Source organism: Ambystoma mexicanum, chromosome 13 (genome assembly GCF_040938575.1).
Source record: "Ambystoma mexicanum isolate Mex_15411 chromosome 13, UKY_AmexF1_1, whole genome shotgun sequence".
NCBI lineage: Eukaryota > Metazoa > Chordata > Amphibia > Caudata > Ambystomatidae > Ambystoma > Ambystoma mexicanum.
The window spans coordinates 477,409,249-477,434,904 of record NC_090938.1 but is presented as its reverse complement, the minus strand read 5'-3'; the positions used below and the strand labels follow the sequence as shown (position 1 = coordinate 477,434,904).

The 25,656-nt window shown below is 45.4% G+C and overlaps 1 protein-coding gene across 4 annotated transcripts in view; it reads left to right on the top strand.

Annotated features, from left to right (window-relative positions):
- DDX42 (DEAD-box helicase 42) overlaps positions 1-25,656 on the top strand; it is a 459,832-nt gene that overhangs the window by 139,683 nt on the left and 294,493 nt on the right. For all 4 annotated transcript variants that reach the window (XM_069634107.1, XM_069634109.1, XM_069634108.1 and 1 more), the window contains one exon: positions 16,406-16,510. In XM_069634107.1, the coding sequence (XP_069490208.1) occupies positions 16,406-16,510 (105 nt within the window). The remainder of the gene's footprint in view (positions 1-16,405; positions 16,511-25,656) is intronic.

Sequence of the window (25,656 nt, the reverse complement as noted above, 5' to 3'; positions counted from 1 at the left end):
TTCTACAGTTAAATTAGGGTATTTATTCAGTGTACTTCCTTGTACCCAAAAAGGATCTCACCATGCGCCCTGTGCTAGACTTGCACCCAGCAAACACATTTGTCAAACCACTAAAGTTTTGAATGGTAACATTGCAAGAGGTAATTCCTCTACTAACGCAGGGGGATTATATGGCAACATTGGACATGAACGATGCATACTTTCCCATTTCAATGTTGCCGGCACACAGGAAATACCCAAGGTTCATGATAAAGGACAAACCCTATCAGTACAAGGTCCTTCCCTTCGGCATTGCCTCAGCCCCAAGGGTATTTACAAAGGTACTGGCAGTTGCAGCAGCACGCCTGCGCAGGCAATCCAACCCAGTATATCCTTACCTTGACGACTGGCTTATAACGGAGGACTTATACGGAACATCCGTGTCGAACACTCAAAAGACAATAGACCTCTTATTCAGTCTGGGATTCTCCATAAACGAAGAAATCCAGCCTAGACCCCAGCCAAGTCCAGCAGTTTCTGGGAGCTCTAATTCAGACAGAAGACGGCCTTGTCTTCCCTTCCAACGAGAGGGTTCAAAACATGTTTTTTCAGATCCCTCAGTAGGTAGCCAGTCGAGAGGTGACGGTGCGCAAGGCCATGCGACTGTTGGGGATGATGTCATCCTGCATTTACCTGGTCCCTCACGCACGTTTGCGCATGCGCCCCATGCAAGAGTGGCTCCACAGCCAGTGGTGTCAGGGCAGCGGACAATGGGACAATCCAGTGGTTGTCTCAGACGCCCTCGTTCTCTCTGCAATGGTGGTCAAAAGAAAACCTTGAAGTGGGAAGCCTTCACCCCCGCAGTAGAAGCCACTGTCCTGATGGATGCATCCCTCACAGGGTTGGGGGCCCACCTCCTTCAACAGACGGTGCACAGCGTTTGGGACCCAGCAGTAGCATCCAACCATATAAACCTGTTGGTGGTGGTAGCAGTATTCAAAGTACTGAAGGCTTTTCAGACACAGTTGCAGGGAAAAACAGTGCTGATCCTCACAGACAGCACCACGTCAATGTACTACCTGAACAAGCAATGGGCCACTCGCTCTCCAGGGCTGTCCAAACTGTGTCGGAACATTTGGAAATGGGCTCTGAAACACAAGATGTTTCTATTGTCACAACACGTTCGAGGGAACGCAATCTTCTGGCAGACGTGCTCAGCAGAGACCTTCCATTGCCCTTGGAGTACGAATGGCACTACACGAAGACATAGTCTTCAACGTTTTCACAGAATGGGGCTTCCCAGAGAGCGACTTGTTCGTAACTCTAGAGAACTCGTAATGCCTGTTGGGGAGAATTCTCATAAATGTGCCAATTCCCTTCACCTTAGAGACCCCCAGTAACTTTCCTGGATTTTGAGGACTTGATTTTTTTTTCCTGGAAAGAGTGTGAGCCTTTTTTCCCCACTCATTTATTTTGATGTGTGTTTTACTCTTGTGTTCTTTGATTATGGAGTTTTAAGTAACTCAATAGGCAACTTGTCATGTGTGTTACACAGCACCCTGATGCAGGGATGTCTTTTTAGACTTCCCAAAGGTTTAAATAAACTGTTTCCCAGAGAATCTAAGGTTAAATTGACTTTACTAGTCTTTTTACATTCCTAGACCCAGCACACAACATCTTCCTATAGAATGCTGGAGGGGTTACCTAGTATCCCCTATGTCTAGAAACTCATGTAGCAGTGAAATGCTACCCTTTCCTATCGAAATGGCTGGTGGCAGTGGTTTTACAACAAACTACCATGATTTTTCCCGACCGCGAACACCAGTAGCTAAAAATCGCGGGAGCCATATTTTTCAAGATGGCGTCTGAAGCCCCTTTGTTTAAACAGGTCCCGGTCTTCTTTTTTCACCATTTTCTTTTTGGAAAGGTCCTTCTAGAGTTTGTCTCTGCACGCCAAACTAGGTTTGGTCCCTTTGTTTCTATGCCTTTGGTGGACTTCAGGAGTGAAGAATGCCTCTGGTGTCAGAGTGTCTGGGGTGGGCAGGAAGTGAGGGAGGTGCCCGAAACTCCCTGTGCTTAGTCTCCTAGGAGATCCAAATGCATTCTGGCGTGATTGGTGGGCTGACTGTCCGGCAAGGACAGCCACTCTGTGGGTGAGTGACAGCTAGGCTGGAATGAAAGGGAGAAAACGTTTTAAAAGGCTAGTCTTTTGGACTGAAAAGCAGTCTCGACCACTGGAACGAAAGAACCGAAGACGAGCTGGAAGAGGACTGCAGCTGCAACTCCTGGACCGTTGGTTTGCCCAGTGAAGCCATGCTGCAGGTCCGAATCGCCAAGTTCATCTCGACAGAGGAGCCCCGTCAAGGAAGAGATCTTCCTTTTGAGTTGGTGGGACCAATCAACTCGTAAGCCACCTGGATACCATTCTCGGAACTGGTTAGGATTAACCAGGAGGGAAGGACACTAGCTTGTGTGCTTGACGACAGCTACTTGAACTGAAGATCTTCCATTTTGCTAGCTTGTTTGACCCGTCCCCTTGCAGTGCAGTAGTCCCCAGACGTCGTCCTTCTTGTCCCCACGACTCAGGCTCAGGATCAGTGAGATCTGCAGGAACTGGCAGGAACCAACGTCTTGAGCTGTATCTATCTTTTTCTTCATGCTAAGGTACTGTGCCAACCCGCTTGAGCGAACTTGCCTCTCGCGGTGAAAGTTCGTGAAACTTTCCAAATTCGCAGGCCTAATCAGCTTGTGACCCAATATGATTCTTTTTCGTACAAACTACTTTTGAGAACATTGGCAAAGACTTTACTGTTTACTTCAAGAACTGCTCTTTCCTATCCAAGACACTAGCCCATTGACTTTGGCCTAGGCCTATTGAACTGAATCGAGTCCTGTAGTGAACTGAAACTATTTGCACTGCCTAAGAAAGTATTTGCGATGTATTCTATTAACGTGTGCCTTTTCACTCCCATTTAAAGTAACTGAAATGCCATTTTGCTCCTATTTCGGGGAGCCTAATTTACTTAAACGTATTGGTTTGGTATTGAAGTATATTTATGTATAATATTTCTAAACGACTGTGTAATAAATGAATAGGTTTTACCAAGAAACCTTGAGTGTAAGTGTCTACTTGAACCATTGTGATTGTAAGACCTCTGTGTAACATCCTTGTACTGCTCACATTCCCTCCTGAGATAAGCCTGGCTACTCAGCTCGCTACCACAAACTGTGTAGTACACATTTATACCAAAGGTTGGTTTTGCTTACACCTGTAGTTCTAATTGTATGTGGTGGTTCCAGAGGGTACTGCATGCAATTCTGCCTAACAATGCCCAGATTACGCCCCCCAGATACCCTCAATCGATCCAAGGGGAACGGTCTCTGGATAACATAGTCAGGGAAATGTTACTATTTGTGGGCCTGCCAACCCTGGTTCTCCCATCTGATGGAGATGTCACTCTCCCCTCTGAAACTACCTTGCCCATACAACATGCTATCTCAGGACGGGGGGAAACACTTCACCCTTGCCTGCAGACTCTAAACTTAGTGGCCTGGCTCCTGAGGTGATAGTTTGGGCATCTGCAACTTCCTCAGAGGTGCATGGATATTCTTAGGGAAGCAAGAAAGCCTAACACCAGACATTGCTACTCCAATAAATGGAAACGCTTCTTCATCTGGTGTAATTCATAAATCATCAATCCCGTTGTAATTCATAATCTACTTACCGTAATAGCATTTCTGCTTAGATTCACATGCGCCCACCCTTCCACCCCACTTGGATGGAAGGAACATAGACATCATTCTACCACTTCTATCTATCTGTACTCACTCGTCTACTAGACTCAGGTCTGGTTTTTAATTCCCTGAAGGTTCACTTAGCTGCACTCTCAGCCTAAACCATGTCCCAACGGAAAGTGTTGTGGTCGAAAATGAGTTATTAAAGCTTTCATGGAAGGGGATAAGAGAATTTGCCCCCCCATTTCTAACCCGGCTCCCGGATGGGACCTAAATGTGGTATTAACCAGACTTATGGGGTCTCCCTTCGAACCTATGCATAAAGCAAGCCTCAAAGCTCTTACTTACAAGACCGCCTACCGAGTGGCTGTCACTTCTATAAGGAGTCAGTGAAATGCAGGCCCTTTCTATTCTAGACCCTTTTGTCACAATTCAGAGATGGTGGTTCTTTACACAGTTCCGTGTGAACCAATCTATCGAATTACCAACGTTCCTCCAGTACCCCACTAATGTGGCGGAAAGAAGCCTACACAGACTGGATGTGCACAGGGCAGTCAGGTACTATCTGAAAAGAACAAAACCACTAGGGAAAATGAACCAGTTTTTCGTTTCAGTGGCAGCTGGTAGAGAACGGGATCCTGTCTCTAAATCTGCCATCTCTAGGTGGATTGTCAGTTGCATCACACTCTGCTACACTCTTGCTAAGAGAGATCCCTTCAAGCTTAGAGCACACTCTCTGCGAGGCACTGGGGCATCCATAGCATTCATTGCAAATGTTCCTCTCAAGTCCATTTGCAAAGTGGAATTCTGTACACACCTTTACAAAACACTATTGCCTAGACACACTCTAGGTCTGATTCTCAAGTGGGACAAGCAGTACCAAGACATCTTTTCACTAGTGTTCCTACTCACATCCCACCTCTGGGTACTGCTCGCTAGTCTGTGCACAGCATGGGATTCCAAGCAGAGTAACAAGCATCAGAAGGCCTGTACTACTTACCGTAATAGCATTTCTGCTTAGATTCACATGCGCCCACCCTTCCACCCCACTTGGATGGAAGGAACATAGACATCATTCTACCACTTCTATCTATACTCACTCACGATAATCGTAAGGCTCCATCACGATAGAAAAAATACAATTGGAGGGACCTTGACCTGTGAGGGATTTTGGGTACACTACATGTCACGTTATTGATGGTGTTATAGGCATGCCCATATCGACGTCCCCTTTTGATCTTCGAAAGACAAAATGCGCGGTTACCACTAGATGTTGGACTATATGCACAGCATGTGAATCTAAGCAGATGCAATCATCCGAAATATTACGGTAAGTAATGCATGTCATATACTTTTCAGAATGGCACAACATATATTCAAGGCCGGTAAGTACTTTTGTAACTGCTCACTAGTTAGCAACTAACTCTTTCACAAGTAAGTACTTTTAAAGCGTGTTATACTTAAGACAGAATCCTTTACGTATGCAGTCCTTCCCTATTCTATTGCATGAGTTCACTCAGGGGCAGAAGAGGGACCTTGGTGGTCTAGGAATGAACTGTAGGCAGGGTGAGATAGGCTTCTGCTGAACTCAGAGTTCCTGTGGCAGACTGTTCAAACAAGTAGTTCACTTTAAAGTTAGGGTCCCGGGACTTCTGAGAAGACGCCATAGGAGGATTCCAGTAGTGGGCATGGGTGAACTGGATGAAAGGACTCCCAGTCACAGAAAACAGCCAAAAGCTTTACAGAAATCACACAAGCTGTACATTTCAGCAGGTCTGCTCCCTTAAACCTAGCACTTGCAAATTGCTTACTGCACTACCACTCTTTGTTGCCTTTATTTATTATTTATCTGTTTCTCCTTTGCTTCGCTCTTTCCACTTCCTCCTCCCCCCTTTCCATGCACTTTTCCCCTTCCCCCTCTCCCATGCACTTGCGCGTTCTCAATGTCACTGGGCCTAGTAAGATCACTGTTTTGTTCTCCCCTGTTTCCCTCCCTTGCCTTGTTGTGCTCTGAAACATTGTGTACGAGCTTGATAGAAATAAAATATCATATCAAGGTAAGTAAATCCGCCAGCCAACACAGTACTTCAGCACTGAAGAAGAGTTGCAGCAGGAAGACTTCAGGATGTGCAGCCAAAAACCCTGTCAATAGTCCTTTGTCATGAAGACAGGACTTGGTAAGGGAATTTGCAGCAGGGATCAGCAGAGAAGGCTCCAGGCACAAGTTTCTTCCTGGCTGGATGCAGCTCTGGTTTTGGCACCCTTTTCAGGAGCCAGAAGACTGAATATCGCTGGCCGGATTCTCGTCGTTTGCAAGGTGCAGCACTCTGATGAGGGGACTTTATGGACTCAAATAGTGTCTCTGGAGTTCCAGCAGGATGCCACTACAGTTCCAGCTCGATTCGGAGTCTGGAAGCCCGTGCACTGCACACAGACTCGAGATACCAGAGTATTGGTGTATTGCAGCCCCGCAAGGTCAGCACGACGTGGCATGGCTCAAAAAGAATGTCTTGAGTATAGTGGATCTCACCAGGCTCTGGGTTGTTGTTTTCAGAGTCCCCAGGTTGCTTGTTAGGAAGGGCTACAGCAGGTTCCGATTACACAGCAGATTCTCCGGTCGCTGAAAATCATCTCAACTGCCTTTTCTTCTTCATCTTCGAATTTAGGTCCAGTGGTCGACTTGTCAGCAGCTTCCAGTGTTGGAGTATTTATCAGGACTACCTGAATTTTACAGCAGAGGGCGGTCTGACTGTCCAATCAAGACAGCCAGCCCGCCACTGGTAGTTGTTCCCTTTCAGGCAAGGTGGAAGACAAAAGGTCTGCAGAGTTTTGGACTCCCCACTCGATTCCTGCAAGGACAGCCAGCCAATCAGCACTGGGTGCATTCAGGTAACCAAGGAGACTAGAGACAGGGAGTTTCAGGCACCTCCCTCGCTTCCTGCCCTTCCAGACACACTGGAGCCAGAGACTGGTTTCAGTACTGAAGCCTGCCAAAGGCAAAACAAACAGGGTTAAACCTGGTTTGACGCGCAGAGTAAACGCCAAGAAATACCTTACTAACAAGAAATGGCAAAAAGAAGACTGGGGCCATTTTGACACAATGGTCACCCATAGTTTAGTTTATTTGTATAGCGCACCGAACCCTTGGGTATCTGGGCGCATAATCCAGTTACATTTGTACAAGATATGAATGCAGGTTACAGGAAGAAAAGTGGCAAAGGCATTAATATGCACTTTACAGCATAGGACAAGTAAGAAATGAGCCAGGAAACTATGTACATTCAGGAAGGGGGCAGCAAGTGAAATGTTTGTCTTCAGTTTATTCCTTGGTGACAAGCCAATTTTTGGCATTTCTTCTGGATAGGGGGAGGGTAGGAGCGATTCTGATGGCGTTAGGTGTGGTGTTCCACAGTTTAGAGGCTAAGACTGGGAAGCTAGCGCCTCCAGATTTCTGGCGGTTGTACCTAGGGACTTGGAGGCCGGGTAGATCTAGTAGGCCTGGGTTTTTTTTTTTTTGTGTGAATCTACAGACCAGGTAATTGGGTGCTGAGTTTGTGAGGCATTTATGTGTAAGGGTTAGTGTTTTCAGGGAGATTCTGTTAATAGACAGCCGTTCAGCATGGCTCCTAGTCTCCAATATGTGGTGGGAGTGTGGTATTTTAAAGGCAGCTCTGATATCGTTGTTTTGCAGGACTTGAAGTTTGTTTACCTTGGAACCAGCAAAAGAAATCTAAAGTGCGTTATAATAACCCAGTTTGGAGAGGATCAGTGTTCTGGCTATGGCGGAGCAGCTAGTAGTGGAGAGAAAACGCCTGCAGGCATTTATTAATTTGCAAGTATAGGCTGTGGCAGAGGCTACAACGTTTACTTGTTTAGTCAGAGTTAAAGAGGAGTCAAGATAAGACACCTAGGGTTTTGACTACTTTGGAGACCGGGATGTTAATTTCATCATTACAGAGGAGTTGAAGGTGGTTGCAAGTTTGTTGAGGTTGGCTTGTGAGCCAGTTTAGGAGTTCCGTCTTCTCATCATTGAGGCAGAGGCCATGGGTGGCCATCAATGCCTGAATGATGAGGTAGATTTTATTTAGCAGTTTTGAGTCTGTCATGGTTACCAGAAATCAGGATTAGTACTTGGGTGCCCTCTGCATAATTAGTGTAGGTGACCCTCAAGTGGTGCCGATCGTCAAATAATGGCTTAGTGAATGATATATAGTGTTGGTGACACGCAAGAGCCTTGTGGTACTCTGCAGGTCACCGTGGCCGGATCAGCAGAGGAGAGGGGTGAGAAAATCGTTCTGTTTTCTAAGGATTGGGTCCACTTGATGGCTTCTTCAGAGGTGGTTAAAGGACTTCGTGTCTGACCAGATCAAAAGCGGCTGATAGATCTAGGAGCGGGAGGAGTGGTATGTTGCCTTTGTCAATTTGCTTGGCAATTTGCATTTTTCGTTGTAACGTTTCCGTGCCGTGTCTTGGCCGGAATACTGATTGCCGCAGACCTAGGAGGTTTTGTTTCCAGATAGGCCTGTATTTGGACATAGGGTGCTTTGTCGAGAATTTTCACAGAAATGGCACTGTAGTGATAGGCCTATAGTTAGTGGGCACATTGGGATCAAGGTTGTTTTTCTTTAGAAGGGGAGAACCCAGGCATCATTGAGGTTGGTAGGCACTGTTTGTTTCAAAGGAAGAGTTGATGAAGGCTGTGATGGCTGGTGCCAGATCTTTAGCTGTCTCTTTGATGACGGCCGCAGGGCTGCTGCCCTTCAAGATGGGGTTGTGCATCATGTATGTGCGACCTATATTGACATTTCTGCATTGTATGCTGCTGCCGCCCCTTAATAGGGGGTCAGGCATTTTGTATGTCTTTGCTTGCACTTTTGTAACCAAGATTTCTCACAAGCACTTGGGTAACTAAGTAAGCCTTTTTAACAGCGCCACGATGGCCTAGGACATTTGGCGCTTTACAAATGCAAAGAAATAAATGTCGGCTTGGCAGCGGGAAGGCTTTAGGCTTGTGATGTTTTCCACTTCAGTGATAAAGAATTTTAAACGGTTGCCCAGGGTGTGTGCAGGGCTATGAGACTTAATAGGTCTTCCGTCTGTGTTAATGCTAAGTTTTTTTAAAGTTCGATCTTGGCTTGTAGCTTAGAGCTTTTATCCAGTAGTGCATCTTGAATCTTAGTGCACCACTCTTTCTCTTTAGCACAGGACTCGGGAGGAGGGGTGGGTGTTTCCAGCTCTCTGAGGATATTCGAGAGTTCTTTGGACCCAGATTTAGCATTGTGGATTCTATTATTATAGATTTCACTCTTCTTTTGGAGGATGGCTGATTTGTAAGCCTTAGCCGATTTTATTGAGTCGTCTCTAGTCCATTTGGAGGGTAGGTTTTTCCAGGCCGATTCAGCCTTTCTTTTATTGTCGCGTGAAGTTTTGAGGTTCGAGGTGAACCAATTATTGAGGTGGGCTTGAGGCTTGGCTTTCCCTGATTTTAGGGGGGCAGTCGTGTCAATGGCTTGGAGGAGCGTGTGGTTTTAGAGGTCCACAAAGGTAGACTTCTTGGAGTAGTTTAACAGAGGTTGTATTGGTGGAAGTAAGTTTCCAGGTGTGATATTTTTATTATTTCTAGTTATGGCGGGCACAGCTAGGAAGTTGGTGGACTGGGAGCGTGAGCAGGGCTGAATGGTGAATGTAATCGGATGGTGTTCAGTCCAAGCACATGGTGAGTTGCTGAGGATGGTGGTTTCGCAATTAAGTCCGTAATCCAATCGAGGATTCTGCCATTGTTGTGGGTTGGTTTGTTAATGCGGTGGGAGAATATTAGTTCCGTTATAGTATTGGCTAGCGACAGGGCTTAGTTGTCCTTGTGGTCAAGGAAGCCAATGTTAAGATCTCCCAGGAGAAGAATTTGTGATCCTGGTTTGGTATTTGTGGCGAGGAGTAATTGCAGATCGTCCTTGAATGTGTAGATCAGGCCGGGTGGGTCTATAGATTAGATGAATCCTAAGGGTGTAAGAGGCCGCCGCTAGAGGGAGTTTCACAGAGGAGTTCGCCAGTGGGGAAAGGAAAGTGTGGGAGGGTGTTAGGCAAAGTGTGTGTGCAGTACCCTTTGAGACCACTACACACAACTAGGACTACAGGTGTAAGCAAAACCAACCTTTGGTATGTCTGTACCACACAGTTTTTGTTAGCAAGCTCAGCAGCCAGTCTTATCTTAAGAGAGAATGTGAGCTTGTAAGGATGTTACACAGAGGTCTACAATCACAAGTGTTCAGATAAACACTTAAACTCAAGGTTTCTTGGTAAAACACTTCTTAATTTATTTACAGTCAGTTAGAAAACCTTCACTAAAAGGAGGCAATAAATCTCACACAAATATACAATACTTCACACTAACCGGTTCTGAAACATTTACACTACTTTGAAGTAGGAGCAAAAAGGCATAAATTAATAAAACGAATAAGTGCAAATAGTTTGAGTTCACCAGAGGAGTTGATTCAATGCAATAGGTAGGCCAAAGTCAATGGGCTAGTGTCTTGTATAGGTAAAAACTGTTCTGGTATTTAAACGGAAAAGTCTTTGCCACGGTTCTTGGAATTAGTTCACGGAAGAAAAAGGTTCATTTGTCGGGTCACAAGATGACTAGGCCTGCAAGTTGCCAAAGTTGTATGCACTTTCGCAGTGAGAGGTAAGTTCTCTCGGTCAGGTTTTCACAGTACCTTTATATTGAAGAAAACGATGCAGCTGAAGACTTCTGTTCCTGGCAGTTCCTGCAGATCTCGCTGTTCCTGAGCCTCAGTCATGGGGACAAGAGGTAGGACGTCGGGACTCCTGCACATGGACTGGTCACAGAGCTGGCAAATCTTCGATTCCGGTAGCTGTCGTAAAGCGCACAAGCTGGTGTCCTCCCTGGTTATTCGGTTTCCTGCAGCACTCTGAGGAAAATACAACCAGCTCCGAGAATGGTGTCCAGGTGGCTTACGAGTTGATTGGTCCCATCAACTCAAAGGAAGAAGTCGTCCTTGAAGGGCTTCTCTGTCGAGGTGAACTTGGTGATTCAGACCTGCAGCAGGGCTCCACCGGGCAAACCAACGGTCCAGTAGTTGCAGCAGCCGTCCTCTTCCAGCTCGGTCTTCGGTTCTTTCGTTCCAGTGGTCGACTCTGCCTTTCAGTCCAAGAGACTCTCCTTTTAAACAGTTTTCTCCCATCCATTCCAGCCTAGATGCCACCCACCCAGCAGGGTGGCTGTCCTTGCCAGTCAGTCAGCCAGCCAATCACACCAGAGTGCATTTGGGACTCCTAGGAGACTAAGCAGAGGGAGTTTCAGGCACCTCCCTCACTTCCTGCCCACCCCAGACACCGTCTCCCGAGGCGGTTTCCAGTCCTGAAAGGGACCAAACATAGTTTGGTGCACAGAGAAACTCTAGTAGGACCTTCCCAAAAACGAAATGGCGAAAAAAGACAGAGATCCGTATACACAAACGGGACTCAGACACCATCTTGAAAAACATGGCTTCCGCTATTTTTAGCTACCGGTGTTCGTGGCCGGGAAAAATCATGGTAGTTCGTTGTAAAACCACTGCCACCAGCCATTTCGATAGGAAAGGGGTAGCATTTGACTGCTACATGAGTTTCTAGACATAGGGGGTACTAGGTAACCCCTCCAGCACTCTATTGGAAGATAGTGTTTGCTGGGTCTAGGAATTTAAAAATACTAGTAAAGACAATTTAACTTTACATTCTCTGGGAAACCGTAGTTTATCCCAGAGAAGGTATTTAAACCTTGGGACAGCCTAAAAAGGCTACCCTGTGTCACTGCACTGAGGGTGCTGTATGACACACATGAAAGATGATGCCTATGGAGTTGTCTAAAACTCCATAATCAAAGAACACAAGAGTAATACATTAAAATACATGAGTGGGGAAAAAAGGCTCACTCTTTCCAGGTAAAAAAAATCAAGTCCTCAAAATCTAGCAAAGTTGCTAGGGGCCTCTAAGGTGAAGGGAATTAGCACATTTATGAGAATTCTCCCTAACAGAGGGCTCTGAGGCCGAGGTCAGTTTTGCTAATGTAGGCAACACCATCCTCTTTGGAGGATTCTTTGTCTAATCCTATGGTGGTGTATTTGTCAGTAATGGCTAGTACAAGGGATGGGCCTGCTGCTGCATGCAGCCAGGTCTCAGTGATGGCCAGGAAATCTAATTGATTGGAAGTGATGAGGTCTGCCACGTCTAGGGCATGGGCTGATAGTAACCTGGCGTTGATAAGGGCGCCTTTGATGACCAGCTTAGGCTTGGTGAGGTTGCTGCTGTAGGCAGCGTCTTTCAAAGCGTGTGGAAGAGTCCCTGTTAGTGTCTTTCTTGTGTGACGTCCTGGAGTTGCTGGTGATCGTGGTATTTTTGGGCTTGATGAAGGTTTTGGTGGTTAGTGTAGGGATGTGAGCTTCAATGTCTTTGGAGCTTAGATGCCCATGGGTGCTATACTGCAGTTGAGGATTCAGCTTGCGGAAAGAATGTACAATGGTAGGAAAATAAAACCACTGCCACCAGCCATTAAAAGTATTGAGGGTAACATAAAAAAAAGTTACACGAATAAGTAGGAAAAAGGGCTACAAAGTAACCCCCTGTGAAACTACGCATAAGATTGGGTGTGTTGGGCCTACATAGGATAAATGCAAGTAAAGTCAATTTCACTTTACTACTCTTGGGAACAGTACACCCAAGAGAAGGTATTTTAACCTTATGAGAAATCCAAAGGGCTTCTCTGTGACACTGCACTGAAGGTGCTGTGTATCACAATACAGGTGGTAGATGCCTATGGAGTTTTTCAGACTCCAAAAACAAAGAAACCGAGTCCAAATCAGATCAAAAATACATGAGTGAAAAAAAGGTCTCGCTCCCTGCAGGATAAAAATTAAATGTCCTAAAGTCCAGCAAAAGTGCTGGTGGTATCTAGGGTTGAAGGGAATTGGCACATAAATGAGATTTCTCCCTAACGGTGAGCAAGGAAATGAGGTGGACCAAATTTCAGGTGTTAAACTAACTTTGCCATTGTTACAAAAACTAGGTTTATCCCTGTGAGTGCTTTGGGTATATTCCACTAAATCACAGGAAAGTGATTGCAATTTGAGTGGCAGGATTTCCAATCTGAATTCAAAGCGAAATTAATTTGCTCCCAACCTGACTTGCAAGGATAGATTATTTCCTGCAGGCAAGAGAAATGGTGATCTGAGAAACCGAAACACCTTTCACACGCACTTCAAACAGGCAGGATTGTATTAAATCCCATCAAAACGCATATTTTATTTTCCTCCACAATGGGCTTCCATACTAGGCCCTTGGCCTGCAGCAGTGAAAACAGGGATTTGGGCATTAGCTATGCTTCGAAATATTTCCATATACTCAAATAGTGTGTTAGTTGGACTTCAGAAAAACTGTCATAAGGGCTCAGTAAAACCATTCAACTGAGGAAGTACAATACTCTACTCTCAGTATAAGGCTGTACCACCTGAGTTTAGGGTAGAGTAGACCAAGCAGCCAGGCTTATCTTGGGAGGGAGAGAGACCTGTAGATTCAGTACAATTTGAAATTGTAATACAAATGGCCCAAGGAAACAGTATGTATTGTAAAAATAAATGGTTTATTTAAATACAAGTAGGCCCAGATAAACACTGGCGGAACTAAAACGTAACACTATGCTTGAAGGTGCACAGAACAAAGTATATAACCTAATTTGGGACACATAATAGTTCTAGGGAAGTCGAAACCAATAGTTACATTTAGATTACTTTCAGTAATACCAGGGTGGTAGACCATAACGGGTGTACCGTGACGCTCAGCAGAAAATCGTAGTAATTTCAACTGGACAATATACTTTTCTAATCTAGTGTGGAACACAGACTCTAGGAACAATATAAACCTATACAACCTATTCAGGTTAACCGTTATTCTTGTGGAGTTGGACTGTGGGGTGTAATATTCAATTACAGTTGCTTTTCAGTTCAGACTAAGGGAAGCAATAACTAACCTATTGTAGGATAATAGGTATACTCAAGGTAGGTAAACCTATACACTTTATACAGGAGCTATACCCAACTTAAAGGCAGGTGTAAACCTAAGACTCTTTTTGCGTCTGTCTAAAACTGACCTGGGAAAGCAAAATCCAGTGTTACACTTTATGAATGACTCAGTTATTCTAGGTAGTTAATACCTAATGCAGACTTATTGTGGACAGGCTGGGGAAGCAAGAGCTAGTTGGGGAAACGTGCACACATTTTCTGAAAGAAATTGTTGGGTGAAGCCAACAGCATTACTTTTGGTGAAAAGGCACAACCAATTCACAAATGAGTAAAATAACCTTGTATATAATTTTCAGAATGGCAGAACATTTCTAAGGTAGATAACTTTTGTGACTGTTCACTCTTAGTTACCAACCAACTCTTGGATCATGAGTGTTCTCAGTGACTGAAAGAGGGTCACTAGGGTCAAGTGTCCAACAGGCAGTGTCAGTATAGGTTCTTAAGTAACATAAGTCAGAGTTCCTAAGGAAGACTGTTGAAACAGGTGAGTATTTTACTTTAGTTAGTTGAGGGTCCTGGGGCTTCACAGAAGACACCCCAGGAGGATTCCAGCAGGGGCCTGGGTCAACTGGATGAGAGGCCACCCAATCACAGAAAACACCCCAAAACTACACAGGAATTACAAGAGTCTTAAGGTAAGTGAATACCCAAGCCAGCACAGTACCGCAGCACAGAAGATTTTGCAGCAGTATGACTTCAGGATCTGCAGCCAAAAACCCAGTTGGTGGATTCCTTGTCATGGTGACTGAAAACAGGACTTTGCTGCAGGCATCAATCGGCAAGGCTCTAGGCAAGCTTTTCTTCATGGCGGGATGCAGCTCTGTGGATTTGGTGCCTTTTCAGGAGCACAGAAGAAGACAGAATATGGCTGGTTGGATTCTCGTCGTTACAAAGTTCCAGCACTTGGGCGAGGGGACTTTTTGGACATTATTTGTGTCTCCAGAGATCCAGCAGGTTGCCCACAAACTTTCAGCGAGATTCGGAAGACTGTGCACTGCACAATGGCTCGAGGTCCCAGTGTATAGGGGTGTTGCAGCCCCGCAAGGACGCAGCATGGCATAGGATGGCTCATAATACAGGTTTTCTTGAGACTAGTGGGTCTCACCAGACTCTGGGTCGCCGTTGCAGGAGTCCCCTGGTCGATTGGAAGGAAGGGCCATGGTTACACATCAGGCTCTCCAGTTGCTGGTAATCTCAGCCGCTTTTCCTTAATCATCCTTCGGTTTTGGCTCCAGTGGTCAACTACCTCTTCAGTTTTCAGGATCAGACTTTTATGCAGGAAACTAGTCAAACAAACAACCTTGCAACATTCAAACTTTTGGGGTGGGCAATCCTTTCAGGACAGCCAGCCTTCCAGTTTGAGCTGGAATCTCGCATTCATGCTGGAAGACTAGGGCTACAGAGTTTTTGACTCCTCCCTCGCTTTCTGCCATCAGACACTCTGGAACCTGGGCGGGGTGTCCACAGATGAAATGCACACGAAGGAATTTCCTGACCTGCATGTCAGGGGAAGGAACATGAAAGAACAAGGAACACTAAACTGGCTACGCGTACCTATACCGGGCCTGTGCACACAGGCCGCGGTATAGGTGCACCAAATTAATAAAAGGTGTCACTTCCTTGAACATAAAGGTTGCATTTAAAATGAGAGGGGGTATACTCCGTATCTCCCCAGCACTCCACATAAGGTGGGGGGGTGTGCTGGTTTCACCAAATAACATGTACCTGGGATCCAAAGATCCTTTCTACCCTTGGGAACTATAGTTTTCTCATGATTAGCCAGAGAAAGTTAAAAGGGCATCCCCTAGGGCAACCCAGCAACAATAGGCACTTATTGCCAAAAGTTTGTCAAAGAGGATAACTTTTAAAAGACCTAATGGAGAGTCTTAAAAATGATACCCATAAAAAGAGTAAGATTCTGAGAGTGTGGAAAAGGATTCCCACTCACTGAGGTATAAGGAAAAATAATCCACCAGTAAAGCAAAAGGTTCTGGGGTTGACGCAGGTCAGGAAGATTTACCATTAATCTGAAAATCTTAACCAACAGTGTTTTCCAAACTTGTTTAATGCTTTGTCCTGCTAAATGTTGGTTACCCCACCTCCCCTAAATGTCACTATTAAAAGTAGCCCCAGTCTTCGGTTCCAAAGGCGCCTCTTTCCCGTTTTCCATGGAACACCCCTTCTCCTCCTGCAGATATACTCTTGGCCCTTCTAGGGTGACCAGGCCCACAGTTTGAAGGCCACTGATCTGAAGGTACAGGTGGGATTGCATGAAAACCTGTAGTAACAAAGATCAATGGTGCGCTGATGCAATATTTGTTCACCTTTTTTTTGTTTTCAAATTGTCTGAGCAAGAGAAAACAGACCAAACACATTTTGCTTAAACCTGATGTGGTTGTAATAACGATTTGGCCTAGTTTTACATTGTTTGACATTGTTGGGTGCACTTTCTTTTTTGTTTACTCCTAGCGTGCAACCAAGTGTCTGCTAACATGCGTGTTTGTGTGGTGCGTTCATTCAGGAAAGTTCAATAAGAGCATATTGACAAACTGCGCGCCTCTGAATTACAAACCATGGTTAGTTGAACAGAGATAACCTTGCATTTGCCCCTACTGCAGATTGCTTACCCTCCATTTGAGAAGAATTTCTATGAAGAACATGAGGAAATCAGCACACTCACTCCGCAGCAGGTTCACGAGCTGCACCAAAAACTTAACTTGAGGGTAAGCAAAATCATGTCATAATCATGATGCTTGCTACTTTGCTGCCTTTTTTTCTTTCTGGGAGTTTATTTGTTGTGCATACTGTTGCGTAGAATGTGCATCTTGTGTGAGATTCTCCCCACTTAGTGAGTCCCCCAGCAGTTTTTTCTGAACTATTGGATTTTATTTAACTCTCCTCAGTGAAGGGAACCTTTTTCCTTGCTCATTATTTTTCTGCGACTCTGGAAATCCTTTTTTGCCTTTTCTTGATGGAGTCTGCTTTCCTCAATCTCTTTGAGGCATCTGTGTTTTGTTATTGCAGCACACGGCTCCTTAAGCTGCCACTTGAGCTGCCGTCAGTAAATACAGTACTGATGCTTGTTAGTCTGCATAGAATCACATGCTGTGCATATAGTCCGACATCCAGTGGTAACTGCTGAGTATTGCATCTTGTCTTTCAATGTCCGGTCCAGTCTTGAATCTTCTTGCAGGAGTGATGCTGGCCCACCAGACCCCCTTGATGTGCCTGCTCAATAGTCTTTTTTTAAAAAAATACTGGCAAACCCAAGGAGAAAGGGGAATAAAGGAGAAAATAACAAATGCAGATCTTCACTGGTTCTCAAGACACGATACAGGCTCCCAGAATAATTGGACTCAGTAGATGGTTTACTCTCTGGAACTGGATTGATGAAGTTTCATGAGTATGTGTGTGAAATCTAAGCACAAGAATACACCGATTAATATTACTCTATTCTGTATGTACTTCTATTTATATGATTATAAACTATGATCTTGTACCTGCTGCCTATGCTTGATTGCTGATAGCCATGAATAGTTTTAAGATACTTATTTTCTTCAATTAAATATCTATAAAGTGTAATTCAATATTCTTCTTGAAAACTTTGGTTTTCCCTTGGCTTAAATGTTGCTGTAAATCAGAATTAACTTGCTTGAAGATTGAAGATCTAATAACCTTCTGATGAAGATTTTATTTAGTCAATTGTAGTCTTTTCACTTTTCTTTTTCTTTGCAGATAAAACAAAATATGGAAGAATATTTGTTCAAATAAAAGTTCATGAGTCACTACAATATAAAAGCTCTTCTGATAGAATTACTTTCAGCTTTCTTACTTATTTGTACTCTTTTGAAGGAAAAAATGTATCTGCATATATATTTAGTTCACTTCTGTAGACTTCCGATGCTCCGAAGGAATTTGATGACTCGACGCACTGCAAACAAAATAACAGCTGATCTGAAGAACACGACGTTACACGCAATCAGAATGGAGTTGAAAACTGAGACACGAAGCAAAAATAGAACCGCGCTCTCGGGAAGTAACTGGCTACATGTTAGGACGCTCAGCCGCTCCACACTAGGAAACGAATACACAGAAAATGCCGGAACTCTGACACGACGCCACTAGAAAACGCTAGTATGCCAAACCAGGAAGTGAAGAACACTAAAATCGGGACGTATGCAACTTACGCAAGCGGGTCCTTTACTCGAACTGAACTCAAACGTTAAAACAAATATGAAAGAGACGCGCGTGCAATCTAATAAATACTACACAATAGAAGTAGAATTACACATGTATATGATATCCAAAAGTTAATTAAACTAATACAATACTAAATATTGCGCTCTAAATAATCCTATCTTAAATACACGATACAAAACAAACACTTTACTATAATTTTCCGCACACGCATCCGCGAGGGGAAAAAATAAATGTACATTTTTTTCTTTCATAAGTTACACGCGCAGTAGAGTACAAGTAATAGTTCATTTAAAAAATGCAGATAAGTACAGTTTCTTAGTTCTTAGAAAATAAACTTCTCATTGAGTTAAGCCAAAGGTATGAAAATTTCACTTTAAAAACTTATCTTGCTTCATCTGTAAGTTGTTCTTGAATTACAACAGTGACTTCTTCTTAAAGGATTTTGCTGTAGTAATTATTCTCACTAGAAATTCTTCTCAAAAAGGATTACTATAATTACTTAGACTATATATCATGAGAACTATAAAAACTGCAACCTTCCTCTATGCAAACTGTAATGAAAGGCAGTTTAGAATTCTGGCCAATGTTCCAAACTACCTCACAATTCTTCTCCTCCAATCACTGTTGCTGAACTGAACCTCCATCTTGGCTTGGGGTAATAGGCACCTTCTATATAACTCTCCTTAATGAAAGTTTTCTAGTGTAATGTCTCTTTGAACATCTGTAAATGTGCCATGGGATCCTGACACTTTCGAGAATTGAAAGGGGACGTAGACATGGGTGTGCTTGTGACACTATCCCTAACGTGACGTGTAGTGTACCCAAAATCTCTCACGTGTCCAGGACCCTCAAATAGTTTTTTCCACCCAGCTATCTGGTCACCCTAATGGAGAGCACTTCATAAAAACTGCGTTATTGTTATATCTCTCGACCTTTGGCCGTTTATTCTTATTGTCATTCCCTTCGATGGCTGGTTATTCCTGTGCCACCGCTGAAGACTGCTGGCGCCGGAAATTCAATGGATGTTGATCCGGTTGGCGCTGCCGACCATGTGGCCAGGCCTTCTTGCTGGCCTTTACAGTAGGGAGAGTGGGGTCGGGGTGGTCCATATTATTTTCAAGAATGCCTTTCCTTTTCCCCCTTTGTTCCCTTGGGTTTGTCGTCGCTAGCTGTCCTGCGCTATGGACAGGACTCCATTTCGATTTTGCCCTTTCTGTAAGGCAAAATACCTGTGGAAAGACCAGCACTGTCGGTGCAACAATTGTCTTCCCCTCGACCACAACGAGGCGGCCTGTAAACTCCTACGGCCTCACACTCTTAAGGTACGCCGTTTGAAGTGGTGGGTGGCCTACAGTATGTCGCAGTGGAAAGTAATACCACAGCCACCGAGTGTGATGAAGGGATTAGCAATGACCAAGGCTCTGTTTCGGAGGACCTTGACCTTACCGCAGAAAGTTGACGGGGACGCACCAGTTTCCCACACTAAACACACAACCCTTGATGGTTCTTCGGCGGTTAAGTCGAAGCGCTCCAAAGTGCCAAGGGACACATCCTATATTTCGGTGTTGCCTGCTGATCCTCATGATCGCCAGCCCTCACCCCAACCCCATCAGCGGCATGCATCCGGGCAATCCAAAAGTAAGGGTGCTAGCACCAAATCGCACACGGTCGTCGAGACGCTTCAGAAAAAGGCTCTGACACCGCCTAAGGCCCCAGTGGCGCAAAAATCCACCGCGCAGCCGCCGGCACTACCGCCACACCTCCCTGAAGCCCCGAGCATCAGCGATAGTATCGCGGGGGCCGCTTCGGCAGTTAAACAAAAGGAACTGTCGCAACAAAAAAAAGAAGGCCCTGAAGACCCGCCACTATGCCCAGAGACTCGAAGAGTACTCTGAAAGTCCTGTGTCTTTAGCCAGGACTTTAGAAGGAAAATCTCGACGTTCTACAGAGGAAATTCGTCAAGAAGATCCCATTTCTCCCCTGTACTGGTTCAACATCATGGACCAGAGAGAAGTTTGAGGGGTGTATAGACAGACTGGAGAAATGTGTTGAATTCACAGAGGTTTTCTCCAAAGAGGCCTTGTGTGGAACTTCCTTTTACGCCTATGTTTCGAGGACCTTTTGAGGATCCTCAGGAACATAACCTTACAGATGACAAGGTGCCTATCAATACCTATATACAGGATGAGACCTTTGGGGACCCTGTGGATGAAGCTGCTGATCCCATGGACAATTGGGAAGACAGCCATCCAGTTGATAATCAACCTCATCCCCTTGTTAGGGAGAATTCTCAAATTTGCAAATTCCTCCCACCTTAGAGCCCTCCATCTCTTTTGCTGAACTTTGGGACTTCAATGTGTTTTCTGTGTTGGTTTCATTTTGAATTATGGAGTCTAAACAACTCCATAGGCATCTTTTCATTTGTGTCAGACAGCACCCTTAGTGCAGTGGCACAGGGAAACCTTTTTAGGCTTTCCCATGGTTTAAATAACTTCTCTGGGATAAACTGTTTCCCAGACTAAGTAAAGTAAATTGACTTAACTAGTCTTGTAAATTCCTAGACCCAGCACACCCTATTTTACAATAGTGCTGGGTGGGTTACTTAGTATCCCCTGTGTCTAGATACTCATGTAACAGTCATATTCTACCCTTTCCTCTCAGAATGGCTGGTGGCAGTGGTTTTAAACAAACTACCATGATTTTTCCTGACCGCAAACTATTCATAGCTCCGGTAGCGTTAAATCGTGTGAGCCATGTTTTTCAAGATGGTGTCTGAGCCCCCTCTGTAAAAACAGTTCCCGGTCTTCTTTTTTCGCCATTTCTTTGTGGAAAGGTCCTTCTAGAGTTTTGCTCTGCGTGCCAAACCAGGTTTGGTCTCTTTGTTCATTCGCCTTTGGCGGGCTTCAGGAGTGAAGACCGCCTCTGGCGCCCGAGTGTATGGGGTGGGCAGGAAGTGAGGGAGGTGCCCGAAACTCCCTGTGCTTGGTCTCCTATGAGGCCCAAATGCACTCTGTGGTGATTGGCTGGCTGACTGTCCGGCAAGGACAGCCACCCTGCTGGGTGAGTGACAGCTAGGCTGGAATGAATGTGAGAGAACTGAATAAAAGGCTAGTCTCTTGGCTTGGAAGGCAGAGTCGACCACTGGAACGGAAGAACCAAAGATGAGCTTTAAGAGGACAGCTGCTGCAACTACTGGACCATTGGTTTGCCTGGCGAAGCTCTGCTGCAGATCCAAATCGCCAAGTTCACCTCGACGGAGAATCCCTGCAAGGACGACTTCTCCCTTTCAGTTGGTGGGACCAATCAACTCAACAGTACCTGGATACCTATCTCGGAGCTGGTGCCATCTTCATCAGAGTCCTGCAGGAAACTGTATAACTGGGGAGGGGGGCACCACTTGGGTGCGTTACTTACAGCCACCGGAATTGAAGTTTGCCATTGCCAGCTTTTTCGACCAGTCCCAGTGCAGTGCAGGAGTGCCCTGACGTCCTCCCACTTGTCCCCACAACTGAGGCACAGGAACAGAGAGATCTGCAGGAACTGCCAGGAACAGAAGTCATCAGCTGCATCTTTTTCTTCATTGAAAGGTACTGTGAAACAAGACTGAGAGTACTTACCTCTTGCAGTGAAAGTTTGTGAAACTCTTGCAACTCGCAGGCCTAATTTAGCTTGCGACCCAACATATAATTCTTCTTTTTACAAACTACTTCCAAGAACTTACCGTTTACTGACCAGAACCGCTTTATCCTATCCAAGACTTTAGCCTATTGACTTTGGTTTAGCTTATTGAATTGACTCGTCTGGTGAGTGAACACAAAGTATTTGCACTGTCTAAGATTAATTGTAACCTTTCAGGTTCTAATAATCTTCGCCTTTTACTAATCTTGAAAAGTATTCCGAAATGGTATTGAAGTATATTTGTGTGTGATTATATTGCCTCCTTCTTATGCTTTATAACTGACAGATGAATAAATTAATAAGTATTTATCAAAGAAACCTTGAGTGTAAGGGTTTACTTGAACACTTGTGATTTTAGACCTCTGTGTAACATCATTACTGGTCACATTCCCCTCCTTGAGATCAGCCTGGCTGCTCCGCTACCAAAACTGTGTAGTACAGACTTGTACCAAAGGTTGGTTTGCTTACACCTGCAGTCTTAGTTGTGTGTAGTGGTCCCAAAGGGTACTGCATACAAACTCTGCCTAACACCCCTATTACCCAGGACCCTGACGCTCTGTGTATGGATTCACCTCCTACCAGCCCGTCGGGCTTCACCTGTGAATGATCAAATGGCGTTTAACACCATCTTAAAGAAGGCGGCTGAACATTTTCAAATCACCACACAAGAGGCTGGGCAGGATTCCGACTTTGTAGAGGACATACTGAAGGAAAAGCCTCCTGCCAGTCAGGCCGTTCCCTTACAGAACTCTATTAAAAGACGTCTAGCGCCTGCATTAACAACTCCAGACCAAACCAGGGTGGTTAATCCCAGGGTAGAGAAGTTATTTTGCCCTTCTCCTACTGACCCCCTTTATATTATAGGGCATGCCACTCCAGATTCCCTGGTAGTTAAGACTACGAGGAAGAGAGCAGGTGTCTCCCAGTCTGCAGGGGAGGCACAACCTGACAAGGAGGGCAAAAAGTTGTATGGACTGGGAAAAAGGGTCACGACTGCTGCAGCATTCTCCACCCGAATGGCCAACACCACTCTCTTGGAATTTGTTGCAGGAGGGCCTTCAAGAGGTCCCAGAACCAATGCAGGCTAAACTGCTCGCAATTGTATCGGAAAGCAAGCAAATCATCCACAACATTCTGAAAAGCAATCTAGACGCTGCTGAAACAGCGGGAAGAACCTTAGTCCAGGGTACACTACTCAAACGGCACGCCTGTGTTAGGAACTCTGGTTTTAAGCCTGAAAACCAAGCAGCCTTAATAAACAAGCCGGTTGAGGAGACCAACTTTTCTGCCAAGGCTGTGGACGAAGTGCTTGAGACAGCTAAGGAGCATGAGACTCAAAAGCTTAAACCGGATTACCCGATGGCCTTCACAACAAAGGGGGGCAGTTCTCGTCGCTCCTTTTGCTGGCAATCTTGCTCCCCTCAAAACCAGTATGGTTCAGGATCCAACACCACCACCACATATCCACCTAGAGGACAACGCCGTGGAAAGCATAGAGGCCGGAATTCCATTCCCAAAGGCTCCCTGGCCTCAGGTCAGAAATGACCCTCGGATCCAGGTCCCCTCCCATGCCTCCGCGGTCGGTTGACGTTTAACATCTTTCCTTCATGCATGGGAGGGGATAACAGACAAGTGGGTGCTCAAGACTGTCGCCCACGGGTACTGCATAGAATTTTGCCGACAACCTCAATTCAGACAGCCAAAATCAAGACGCCTGATGCCGGAACACCTACTCATTTTACTGTAAGAGGTCGAGATCCTGCAGGAAAAGGGTGCCATATAAGTCGTCCCTCTTCTACAGGTAAACAAGGGTATTTAATCGGTGTACTGTCCCAAGGTTTAAATACCTACATGGGATGAACTACTGTTTTCCAGAGTAAGTAAAGTGAAATTGACTTTACTAGTCTTTTTAAATTCCTAGACCCAGCACACCCTATCTTACTATAGAGTGCTGGAGGGGTTACCTAGTATCCCCTATGTCTAGAAACTCATGTAGCAGTGAAATGCTACCCTTTCCTAGCGAAATGGCTGGTGGCAGTGGTTTTACAATCAACTAACCTGATATTTCCCCCCCCACCCCCCAATCGCGAACACCGGTAGCGTTAAATTGCAGGAGCCATGTTTTTCAAGATGGCGTCTGAGCCCCCTTTGTTTAAACAGGCCCCAGTCTTTTTTCGCCATTTCTTTTTTGGGAAAGGTCCTTCTAGAGTTTGTCTCTGCGCACCAAACCAGGTTTGGTCCCTTTGTTCCTAAGCCTTTGGCGGGCCCTTACCATATTTCTGCGGTTTCACCGGGGACAAAGACCGAGACCTAGCTCTAGCACGTCTCTGGCTATCAACCTGAAACTTGTCCGAATGGGACCTAGACGGTTCCCGATGAGGACCGCACCGAGGACCCGGGGCCGAAGGCGCGCGGGCATCGGACGAAGATCATTCCCTGCCGGCTTCTTCCGAAGGCAATGACAGAACTGTGCCCTGGGATTGAAAAATCATCAGCCATCTGCTCCCTGAAGGCCTCCCATTCCTACGGAGTCGAGGAGCAAGCCACTTTCCTCGCGGTGCCATCCTCTGACGAGGACGGGTAAGGCGACTGGTGACGCCACTTCCGGGAGTGCCTAGACGAGGACGAGTGGCAGGACCCACTCCAGGATTGAGATCCCCGGGACTCCTTTCGACAAAGAGTCACCCCTCAAATCGTCGGACATCCCTTTTGCAGATTTTTGGGTCTTACTGGGTTTAGTACCCCGACCTACCAGAAACCTCCCCTTACGCTCCCGCAAGGCCTTAGCACTGGCATTTCGAACAGTCATCGGTGTCATGACTATTGCCCAGACACCAAACAAACAAATGCGGTGTGGTCCATAATCGACATCTTAGACTTACAGTCCTGGCAAGTCTTAGCAGGATGTGAGGGAGGTGCCAGAAACTCCCTGTGCTTGGTCTCCTAGGAGACCTAAATGCACTCTGGCGTGATTGGCTGGCTGACTGTCCGGCAAGGAAAGCCACCCTGCTGGGTGAGTGACAGCTAGGCTGGAATGAATGGGAGAGAACTGAATAAAAGATGAGTCTCTTGGCTTGGAAGGTAGTCGACCACTGGAACGAAAGAAATCTGAAGATGAGCTTGAAGAGGACGGCTGCTGCAACTCCTGGACCGTTGGTTTGCCTGGTGAAGCCCTGCTGCAGGTTCGAATCGCCAAGTTCATCTCGACAGAGAAGCCTTACAAGGACGTCTCCCTTTGAGTTGGTGGGTCCAATCAACTCGACCTTTAAGCCACCTGGATACCATGCTCGGAGCTGGTTGTATTTTCCTCAGAGTGCTGCAGGAAACCGAATAACCATGGAGAGGGACACCAGTTTGTGTGCTTTACTACAGCTACCAGAACCGAACATTTGCCAGTTGCCAGCTTTGTGACCAGTCCCAGTGCAGTGCTGGAGTCATCCGACGTCATCCCTCTTGTCCCCACGACTGATACCCAGGAAAAGAGATCTGCAGGAACAAGTCTTCAGCTGCATCTTTTTCTTCATTGTAAGGTACTGTAAAAACCCGACCGAGAGAACTTACTTCTCACTGCGAAAGTGCTTGAAACTTTGGCAACTTGCAGGCCTAGTCAACTTGTAACCCAACATATGAAACATTTTTTTTTTTTTTTCACAAAATACTTCTGAGAACTTTGGCAAAGGCTTTTCCGTTTAACTACCAGAACTGCTTCATCCGATACAAGACTATAGCCCATTGACTTTTGCCTACCCTATTGCATTGAATTGGCTCTGCTGGTGAACTCAAACTATTTGCACTGTTTAAGAGTATCTGTAATATTCTTTTTTTATTAACCTATGCCTTTTTGCTCCTACTTCAATGTACTCTGAAGGAGGAGCAAAATGGCATTCAAAGTAGTTTAAATGCCTCAGACCCGTACCGTGTAAAGTACTGAAGTATATTATGAATGGATTGTGCTCTCCAACGTATTCCACATCTTTGACATGTAATGTCC